Source organism: Erpetoichthys calabaricus, chromosome 14 (genome assembly GCF_900747795.2).
Source record: "Erpetoichthys calabaricus chromosome 14, fErpCal1.3, whole genome shotgun sequence".
NCBI lineage: Eukaryota > Metazoa > Chordata > Cladistia > Polypteriformes > Polypteridae > Erpetoichthys > Erpetoichthys calabaricus.
In genome coordinates, this window is record NC_041407.2 from 52,526,902 (window position 1) to 52,538,173 (window position 11,272).

The following is an 11,272-nucleotide window of genomic DNA, read 5'->3' on the forward strand; positions in this document are numbered from 1 at the left end:
CTGCTCTCAGAAGAGAACGGAGTGCCAATGGTGGAGCTGCCAATTGTGGTATTCTCTGGCAAATGCCAATCGAGCTGCATGGTGATGGACTGTGAGCACAGGTCCCGCTAGAGGATGTCGGCCCTCATGCTACGCTCACGGAGTCTGTTCCTGACAGTTCTGTCAGAAACAAGCACACCAGTAGCCAGCTGAAGGTTATTTTGTTGGGCTCTTGTAGTGCTCCTTATGTTCTTTCTCACCCAAAGGAGCAGATACTGGTTCTGATGGTGGGTTGATGCTGTTCTACGGCCTTGTCCTGCTCTCCTTGTGTAATGGCCCATCTCCTGGTATCTCCTTCATGCTGTCGAGACTGTGCTGGGAGGCACTGCAAACCTTGCGATGTCATGTATGATGTGCCAATGAAAAGGACACTAGCAAAATGCAAAACAAGAGAAGAATCAGCCAGGAACAGATAAGAAAAGAGCAATTGTCTGTGGCCATCACTTGCAAATCCATTCCCATTTTGAGTGTTGTCTTGCTGTTGCCTCTCCAGTCCACTTGTCACTTCCTTTACACCAAAGCAAGTGAAGTTGATTCACAATTGTGTATGCTTCCTAATTGAGCAGACTGATATCCTTGAAGCATCCTCTTTAATAAAATCCGTGTGCATCCATGTGTCCGTGTGTGTGTGTCTTCTGGTGAAGTGTGCATGCACGGGGCACTCTTCAATAAAGGACATCATTGCTGAGGAGAGTGCTGATTGGGTACTCGCGGCCGTGCACATAAAGTCCGTTGCTGGGGAGATGCCACACATACAATAATCAGCTGCATGCCAGCACAGATTAAAATACTTGCTGGTGAACTGCACAGTACTTGCTGGAGAGATGCCACAGCCACGATTATCAGTTGCACGCCACACATTACATCAGTTCCTGGGGAGACTCTGCTGATTGCCCACTGTTGTGACAGAAAATTAAACGCATATTATGGACAAGGCGGAAGTATAGGGAAGGGCGGAATGAGTGGCAGTCACTGGCCTCTAGCAGATGCTTCAAAGGACACCGGACGCGTCGCACAAGACAGAGAGGGCACGACCTATAAAATATCGCGCAGCTGATCCAATCGGATTTCGGTAAATGAGGTAACACCTAAAACATAAGGCACAAAAAATCCAATCGGGTACTGAGACGTGGAGACCACCTTCCCCAAAGAGGTGGGATTAGTGTTTGTTGTTGTGCAAGTGTTCACTCTGCGGATGTCAGATTTGCGATTAAGAAGCTTGGCCCGGTAAAGTGTCAGTCATTGAAGGGTATTTCCTAAATATACGAATTTTCATGATATTACAACAGGATGACTTTTAAAAGTAGATTTATTTTCGCATACATAAAATCCGTTGCTGGGGAGACACCACACATACAATAATCAGCTGCATGCCAGCACAGATTAAAATACTTGCTGGGGAACAGCACAGTACTTGCTGGAGAGACGCCACAGCAAGCTAAAATAAAGAGAGACAGGATAGGAGATCTTCAAGAAACAGAATGAGGTCAAGGTCCCTTGCCATTTAATATAGACTGTTCCTACTAATGTTTATGCACTACTCTTCTAGCGCCCGTTATTAACGGGCTTAATGTCTAGTCACTATATAAAGTTAAGCTCACAGAAAAGCAGAAGTGTACAACAATACAATTTCACTAGAAGGGTAGCCAAAGCTTATATCTAGAGTCCACAATGAAAGGAGCAATGCAGAGTAGACTTTTGTCAGATGGTATGAGACTCAGAATATGTAAGAAAAGCACTCGTTTTACTCAAAATAAACACAGTGAGGTCTAAATTAAAGGTCTAAATTAAAAACACATTTTTATTTGTGCACGCTATAGCATATCACACAGATTCACAAAATGGTAAAATATTGTTTAATTTGAAATTTTTATTTGAAGGGTCTACTAAATAAAAGAAGGATGTTGAATAAAAAAATATGCCATCGCTGCATCTCTTTCCTTTCCCCATCCACCCATAGATCAAATGGTGATGGCATCATGAATAGAGAATGTTACTTTATATAATCTGACTGAAACATAATATCTGACACATTTTCTTCCACATTAATTTGCAAAACTGGGTGTTTGACATATCACATAAATTCAAACAGTGTTAAAATTAAGATTACCAATACTTGTGAATCTATTCATGTATTAGGCTTGGCAATGGTCTTTGTATTGGCAATGCATACACTTAATTATAATTGTAGAACTACCAGTGAAATGCTTCGGCAATTAAATAGTTAAGATCCAGAGACAATACATGTAACTGATTCAATTCCCCAAAACTTCGTAGTATACTTTAGAGAACATTTAAAAGATTTTTTAAACCAATTTTGGGTAACAGAAGAATAATTCAATTCATTCTAGTAAAAATTTTAGTGAACTATAAACCTCCCCAATTTACCATATGTCAACAGGCAGAGAGCCAGGATCTGCCAGGCACAAAAAGGGAATCACTTAAGGTAATATATACTTTATATTCAGTTGTTGTGTACCTTAATTTAGGGCAGCAATGGTGAATTTTCACAGGTATTTGTTTTGACAAGCAAGAATGTCTCTTGCTCCTGCTTCAAAACTCTAGGGGCCTCATGTATAACACTGTGTGTAGATTTCACACTAAAACATGCCGTATGGAAAAAAACTGTAAATGTGCATATGCAAAAAAAAAATCCAGATGCATAAAACTATATGTACGCCAAGTTCCATGCACTTCCCCATTATAAATCCCAACGAATGTGAAATTCTAACGGACGTGCATGCACCTACAGCCCCATTCCGACCCCTCCTAGAATTTCACATACTTGAATATGCAAATCAATATAAATAGCCACTTCCATTCAATTTATTTTGGTGTATTTGATAATGCCCGCGTCATTGATGCAAATATGAAGAAGGGAAACGGCACAGACAGAGTAGCACTGCTTTTATGCTGGGTGCCGCCTGTTTGCATGGCTAATATGTATGGCTTTACACCAAATTTAGTTTTTATACATCTTGAAGTGAGAGTGGAAATGGGCATACACAACATTTTGTGTGTACACACCATTTATACATGAGGCCCCAGGTTATTACATTAAAAGAGTTAACAGATTATCTAGGACTAAAGCTTTTAAGACAATATTAAAGTGACCACAGTTTTCACAGTTTTTTTATTTGTTAAAAGGCAAACCCAAGATCCTTTTTTATTAATATGAAAAAAGTAAATATTAAAACTGAGATTTTTACTGCATTAATCATTCTTAAGAAATGCTGAAGAATAAGAGTGAAAGTAATAAAGAGAAAAAATACAACAACAAAAAACCCCAAACACTGCATAGAATCAGAGGTGGAACATATAATTTAACAACCAGAAAATACACTCTTTTCTGACAAAAGTTTCACTTCACAACATTGCAGAGATGTAGTATACTGCAGTGTTATCTTGATCGGGTTTAAATCAATAAAAACGCTCAAGTTCAGAGCAAAACTGAAGAAAAAAGTAGACATATTATAACATGACAGCTTGGCCCTCTATGGTAAAATTCTGCTGTATTTTCTTTTGAGATGGCACATCCAGCTTCAAAGGACCTGATGCCTTTATAAAATGTTTAAGTACTTGAAAATTAATTGTGACTACCACTCCCCTTATTACAAAAAAAAAAAAAAAAAAAACTATTGCAGGTAAAAAGTAAATAAATTTCATAATATCAATTACACCAGTTCTGAGTTCCCTGAGGCAGATGATACTCTAAACTGCAATGCTAACTAGAAAAAAATAAGTTTTCACATGATTTACTTCAGATAAGAGTAACCAGGAATTTCATCAGTACTTAGGCAAATCTAGATGGGCATAAACACTCTCATCTAAAAATTCATGCAATTTTTGTTCTGTTGGAGGGATGAAACATGGATATCCAACTATAACTTCTGGAGATGAGAAAGTATAATGCTTTTAAAAATACAGGTTCACTCAAGTTAATGTTAAAAAAAAACAATATGAAAAAAATATTGAAATGCTTCATTGGCCACATTTATACACATTCATATAAAAACTGCAATGTAATTATGAGCCCTTAAAGTAATCATTTAAAAAGCACATTTAAAATTCTTGATTAAAATAAAAAAAGCAAAAAAATGGCACTATTATCAGATTTATAAATCTCAATAAATAGAACTTTTGGAGAGGGTGGCCTCAGCAGAATTAAAAAAAAAAAAAAAAAAAAATCAACCTGGCCAAAAATCTGTGCTTTCCACTCTGGTTTCCATTTTAAACTTCTACTGCTAAATCCAAGAATCCTGCAGTAGGCACTTTTTGCAGAAGACACAAAAATATGTGGCACAATTGGCATAGTTGTATGAGAAATGCATATCAATTCAGATGTTTGTCTCTTGCACCACCCTGACTGCTCTCACTAAACGTAGGACTTGATGTACAATGTGGACTAGTTTTGCAAGTTACACAACAAAAAGTTCGAACTGTGGGACAGGTGCCAAATAAGTAAGCGCAAAATAGAAGTTTTACTTTAAATATGAAGCTTTTTTCATTTTCCTGGATTCTTTACATTGCGCTGGCTATGCTGTCCTTAAAGTATACCCTTCCCTGGGTTTCAACAGCACTGTAAAACTGAGTATGATCAATACAACACTAAAACAAGTTTGTAACTACAATTGCTAGCTCTGGCAGTAATATGGCATTCTGTCAAATCCTCAGTGTGCTAGAAGCAGTATAGACAGCTTTTCATCATGTCAACCATCCTCAAAATTCTTTTTCCAGTAACTGAATCCACCCAAGACTGTAATAAAAAGCTGGGTTTTATTATTTTTTTTAACAATTTATAAATAAATGTGTTATTTTGCAAATACTGGTAAGCAAAAAATTAGAAAAAACAGAAGTTTGGGGTTTGCATATTTCCTTTTAACATATGGATATATACATAAAAACATACAATTTCTGACTAATTTTTTTAGAAACCATAAAAAGGGACCAAAAAAATACTGTGACCTAAACATCTATCAGGTATAAAAAAAAAAAAAAAAAAAAAAAGTTCACAGCTGATACCAAAAAAGCGGCTCAATCCAGTTAAAATGGGCAACTTTCAGAGTAACTGTACTAATACAGCACTAGGGGAATAATTAAAGTTTTATTATTATAAAACTAATTGAGCATAATTGAACCAATCAATAAAGCTATATATCTTTATCTAATTATCTGTTAATTCAGCTTTAAAAACAAGGATCAGCTTTTACTGTATGAAAATCTTTTACATACCATATATTGTGCAATTACTCAAGTGTCTGTTTCAAGAATGGGCTAATAACCTTCAGAAAACAGAATCTGACTACAACACAAAAGACAATTTCATAATCCTTTACATTTTCAAACTTTCATTTGGAAAATGTGCACTAGGCATTTGATAAACTGAGTGAGCTTTCGTCATTTCATTTTCGCTCAATTCTGCCTTTACCTTATTATTGAAACCATACTTAAATTACAATTAAGGACAAAATTTGTTCCCTGGATTCCTTATTGCTACCCAACAATTTCCATCTTAAATACTACTTTCATCTCATTGAATGCAACAGAGAGGTCCAATAGGATCCTTGACACGCAGTCGCATCTTGGGTCTGTACTTTTCGAGATAAAGCAACTGTTTGGAGTTGAAGGCGCCACGTCTTTTTCTGGAAAATAGAAAAGAAAGAATTTCAGTATTACTTTAAAAAAAACAAAAAAAAAAAACCTAACTGAATCAAATAAAGGATACTTTGTTTTCTTTAAGAGATGTATGTAGAGACATGGCATGACAAATTTAATTCAAATGTGCAATAATTTTAGAATTCATGACTATTTTCCTGCGGTGGGTTGGCACCCTGCCCGGGATTGGTTCCTGCCTTGTGCCCTGTGTTGGCTGGGATTGGCTCCAGCAGACCCCCGTGACCCTGTGTTCGGATTCAGCGGGTTGGAAAATGGATGGATGGATGACTATTTTCTGTGAATTCAGTTCTTTCTCTGACTTATGTCCCAAGTAACTTTAACTAACTAAACTTTTATTAAGAAAATGATATACAGTGATCCCTCGCTATATCGCGCTTCGCCTTTCGCGGCTTCACTCCATCGCGGATTTTATATGTAAGCATATTTAAATATATATCGCGGATTTTTCGCTGCTTCGCGGGTTTCTGCGGACAATGGGTCTTTTAATTTCTGGTACATGCTTCCTCAGTTGGTTTGCCCAGTTGATTTCATACAAGGGACGCTATTGGCAGATGGCTGAGAAGCTACCCAACTTACTTTCTCTCTCTCTCTCTCTCTCTTGCGCTGACGTAGGGGGGTGTGAGCAGGGGGGCTGTTCGCACACCTAGACGATAGGGACGTTTCTACCTTCTGTGTGCAGCTGCTTCCTGAAGGACATGCTGCATGGTGCTTCGCATACTTAAAAGCTCAAAGGGCACGTATTGATTTTTGACTTTGTTTTACTCTGGCTCTCTCTCTCTATTTCTCTGCTCCTGACGGAGGGGGTGTGAGCTGCCGCCTTCAACAGCTTTGTGCCGTGGTGCTTCGCATACTTAAAAGCAAACAGCCCTATTGATTTGTTTGCTTTACTCTCTGTCTTTCTGACAGACTCTGCTCCTGATGCGCACTCCTTTGAAGAGGAAAATATGTTTGCATTCTTTTAATTGTGAGACGGAACTGTCATCTGTGTCTTGTCATGGAGCACAGTTTAAACTTTTGAAAAAGAGACAAATGTTTGTTTGCAGTGTTTGAATAACGTTCCTGTCTCTCTACAACCTCCTGTGTTTCTGCGCAAATCTGTGACCCAAGCATGACAATATAAAAATAACCATATAAACATATGGTTTCTACTTCGCGGATTTTCTTATTTCGCGGGTGGCTCTGGAACGCAACCCCCGCGATGGAGGAGGGATTACTGTAACTACAACTTATACTGCACAAACCCATTTATTTGTATTATTTAGACTCGGCTTTGAAATGTTTTAAACAGATGTCTCCTTTTAAGGCAGGATTCTAATCTCCCCACTTTTACTAATATTAAAGCTTAATAATCAGTTAAGCAGTGAATTCCAAATTTAGTTTTGCAAACTGCAATTTTTTACAGATACTGTGAATATCTCACTTACTGTCGTATAAACTGCACTGCATCCTCATACTTCATTCCACACTCAATTAATGCAAGGGCCACCAAAACAGGAGCACTGAAAACAAAGGGAGCATGCAGATGAAGTCACAAAATTATAAAATTTTACATTTAAACTTACTTTTTAAGATGCAGTAACAACATTCAAAATACATTATTCAAAGCACATGCTACAGGAGAGAAAAACTGAACAACCAGGGAAAAATCATTAATGACTTGGAATTTTTGGATTTCAGATAAAAATATGCTCACTGTAACAGACAGATTTCCACTGCAGCCACTAACACTGTACCAAGATGCAAAAAGCATCTTCTTAAACACTGTCGTTTCTGCTTCAACTACATGTCTTCGTAGTTTGTTCCACTCTTTGCATCTTTCCTGGCTTCAGTTTTAAATGCATTTCCGTTAATTTCCTCTTATGCCCTCGAGAATGTGATTCACCTATAAGCTGAAAGAATTTTGCTGGGTCTACTTTATCAATGCCTTTGAGGAATTTAAACACCCGGATTAGGTCCCTCTGCTTGAGACCACACACGTTTAATTCTCTGATTTTGTCAGAGTAGGACATCTGCTTAAGACACGGGATGCATTTGGCTGTGCTCCTCTGTACAGCTTCAAGTACTGCTAAGTCTTTCTTGTAACGTGGTGACCATAACTGCACACAATACTTCAGTGTAGTCTCACAAATGCATTATATAGTTTGAGTACAACATCCCTTGACTTGAATTCAACAGTTTTTATGATATAACTTAACATTTTAATTGCCTTTTTAATTATTTCTGTGAATTGCTTAGTCAATAAAAATGTTTCTGGCTGTATGAAACAAGACATTTCAGGAAATTTGTTACAACTTATTAACACATCATTCAGCTTTTACGAGGATAAGTAGTATGATTTTTCCTAAGGTTAAAATAAATACTAAAGCACACAATGTATACATAAAACCTTATGCGAGAAATGTACCCTTGCATTACATGTTAATACACTTGGTCCTTTCTTAATAATTAATAGCTATGTTATTAAAAGTTTCATTCCTAATTAATACAGATAATTTACTAATTTAGTGAATGGTGCCACAGTCTTAGCAGATGCCTTCACCTTGAGAGGACTTCCAGTACATCACTGAGTCGAATATCATTCCAAAAGACCTCGGCATGTACAGATTAGCAGCATCACACCCTCTACACTGACTCTCAATACAGGTACTCTACTGAATAGTGAGCCCAAACCCCTTCTGTACACCTTGTTCATCTATGCCTGCATGGCCAGATACGGCTTCAATTCCGTCACTAAATTTAGTGATGACACCTCCATCACTGGTCTGATCTTTAACAATATAAATGAGACAGATGTGCTCGATAAAAGATTTTAAGGTGAATAATTGTATGCTTAGCGCATATGGAGCTAGAGTGAATTCTGTGTATGGCTACCTTCCACTCCTTTTCTGAAATGCTGAGTAAGATATCATTTTCCCACTGTACTCTGGGATCTTTGAAAGGAAGGGACTTTGAAATTTTTTTATATGTTATAGAAATGCTGTCCGAGTCATCAAGACTGATAATTATTTTGTCCAAAATAGAAGAAGGTGGGAGATGAGGAAAATTGGGCAGATTTTGTTTAGCAAAGTTTCTAATTTAGAAATAGTGGAAAAATTGTGTTGATGGAAAGTTAAATTTAGAGTGTAATTGTTCGCAGGATGCAAAGATGTTACCCATGTACAAATCTCTAAGTGATTCAATCCTTATGTTTTCCAAACATTAAAAACTATGTAAGTTTGAGAGGGTGAAAATAAGGTTATCGTGCAGAGGTGCCACAGATAAATGCTTCTCTACCTTGAAGTACTTCCTACATTGGTTCCATATTCTGAGTGAATGAAGCACAATTGGGTTGTTAGTATATTGACAATAATTTGTATTTACTTGGGCACAAAGCAAGGAATATAAAGAAGTACTGTAGGATTTTTATTTTCTATTGCAGACCAAGCCTGTGTGTGTTCATCAATTTGTGTCAGTTTCCAGGTTTTTATAGCTTGTATATTTGCTGCCCAGTAATAAAACAAAGTTAGGAAGAGCCATGCCACCTTCTGCTTTAGGTCTTTGTAGGGTCACCCATTGAATAAGTGGATGTTTTGAATTCCAAATAAAAAGGGTTGTGATTGAATCTAATTTCTTAAAAAATGATTCGTTAATGTATATGGGGATGCTTTGAAATAGAAAAAGAAGCTTTTTTTCCATGAAGACAGCAAAATTTTGTTGAAAAAGACCTTTATGGTTACTTGTGATGTTTACCCTAGGTATTTAAACTGATCTGCAATAATAAAAGGGAAGGTGTTCAATCTAATATTGTGTGCTAGGGAGTTAACTGGAAACAGCACAGTTTTATTCAAATTAATTTTGAGTCCAGAAATCTGCTGACATTCTACTAGTGCTGTTAGGACTGAAGGCACAGTATTTTATGGATACGATATATATCATACCATATCATCTACATATAGTGATATTTTCTGTTCAAGTCCTTCTCTGATAATCCCCTTTATGTCCGAAGCATTTGAAAAGTGAATTGTCAATGGCAACTGCAAAAAGCAGTGGTGACAGGGGGCATCCTTGTTTAGTACCATCTTCTAGTTTGAAGTAGTCCGAAAAAACTAAAGCTTCTGGACTGATGTACAGTAGTTTGATTCAGGAACATATCTTTGGGACAAACAAAAATGTGTGCAATGTAGGGAAAAGGTAGTCCCATTCAACCATGCATGTTAAGCAGCTGTTTAAGGTGAGAAATCTGGGAAATACAAATGCGGTTATTTTCAAATATAATCTCGTTTCAGTCTGAGAAGTGACATAACATTTAATTTAGATTGTAATTTGTTGAAAACTACAATCAGACTTCTAGGCATTCAATCCACGTATGTGTTAAGCTACTGATATCTCGTGTCTGATTTGAAGTCCTCTTCAATTATTTTAGAGGCTAGTTCAGCTATGAATTTCACTAGTTTGGACTTTCACCATGCACCATAACATTGAGTAGAGGCAACTTTTTTTTTTTTTTTTTTTTTTTACAAGTAGCCAAAGATTACACTGGGCATTAGAGACGCAAATCAAATGTATGTTTTTATTGTATCAATAATAATACCAGCTCACTAGTCAAAACACGGAGTGCCAGGACTCGAACCAGCCACCTTTTGGTTACAAGGCTCATACCTCTGTACCATCCAGGAATACGTACCAGTATTAGCCTTCTCTCAATTGACATTTGAACTTGGGTTTGTAACTCATTGACGACAACAACATGTAAATGGTTTCTTTTTTTCTTTCTTTTTTTTACTTTGGTTATATTCTCAAATAAAAGTACACGTGTTTGTTTGATATTTGGACTAAAGTCTTCACACATTATACACTTCACGTCATTATTAGTATAACACAGAACAAGTTTCTGCTTTAGGCATGTGTTCAGCACTTCTTGCCTCGCATTTCCTTTCATCCTATACTTACCCAGATCTTTGTAGACATTGAACACACCTGAAATGCATGTATTCCAAATAATGATATAATGTATTATTTACCCTACACAACTACAAGCACCTCACACGCATATAAGGAGCCTTGGCTTGAGCTGGGAGAACTTTTTGCCCAAGTTGAGTTCCATCATTTGGTGGGACAACAGGCTGCTTGTGCTGATCGACACATTTACAAAACAAAAGACGCTGATGGATAGGTGCAAAGGAATTTAAGGTGGACCAGGATTATGAGTTTTTTTTCGTAGGCTTCAGGGATTCGAGTGTTAAAGATGGTGTCAAAGCGATTACTTAAATGTTTCTCCTGGTCTTTAATATCCTGAAGCAGCTTCTCGTTTGTCTTGTGTATGTCCTTTATAGTTTTCCTTATATCATTTGTAACATTCTTTATATTATTCTTTTTTATCTCCTTTATGCAACTACCCCGCCTACTCCCAAACCTGATAGCAGTAGTTATTGTGGTAATCACTACGGTGATTTCAGTTGGGACTGTTCGTTTCAATCTTTTACGTGCTCCATGGGTGGAGTAGTAAGCACAGTTGGAGTCAGTATCGCTGGCTCACGGGGGTTAGTTGACAGTGCAGATATTACGGCCATTTTCAGTT

At 37.1% G+C, this 11,272-nt stretch overlaps 1 protein-coding gene across 2 annotated transcripts in view; it reads right to left on the reverse strand.

Moving 5' to 3' along the window:
* Nucleotides 1–1,813: 1,813 nt before the first annotated feature.
* Nucleotides 1,814–11,272, reverse strand: part of ptp4a2b (protein tyrosine phosphatase 4A2b) — an 83,756-nt gene continuing 74,297 nt past the window's right edge. For both annotated transcript variants that reach the window (XM_028818409.2, XM_028818410.2), the window contains exons 5-6: nucleotides 7,140–7,214; nucleotides 1,814–5,681 (exon numbers count right to left, since the gene is read on the reverse strand). In XM_028818409.2, the coding sequence (XP_028674242.1) occupies nucleotides 5,570–5,681; nucleotides 7,140–7,214 (187 nt within the window). In that variant the 3' untranslated portion in view covers nucleotides 1,814–5,569. The remainder of the gene's footprint in view (nucleotides 5,682–7,139; nucleotides 7,215–11,272) is intronic.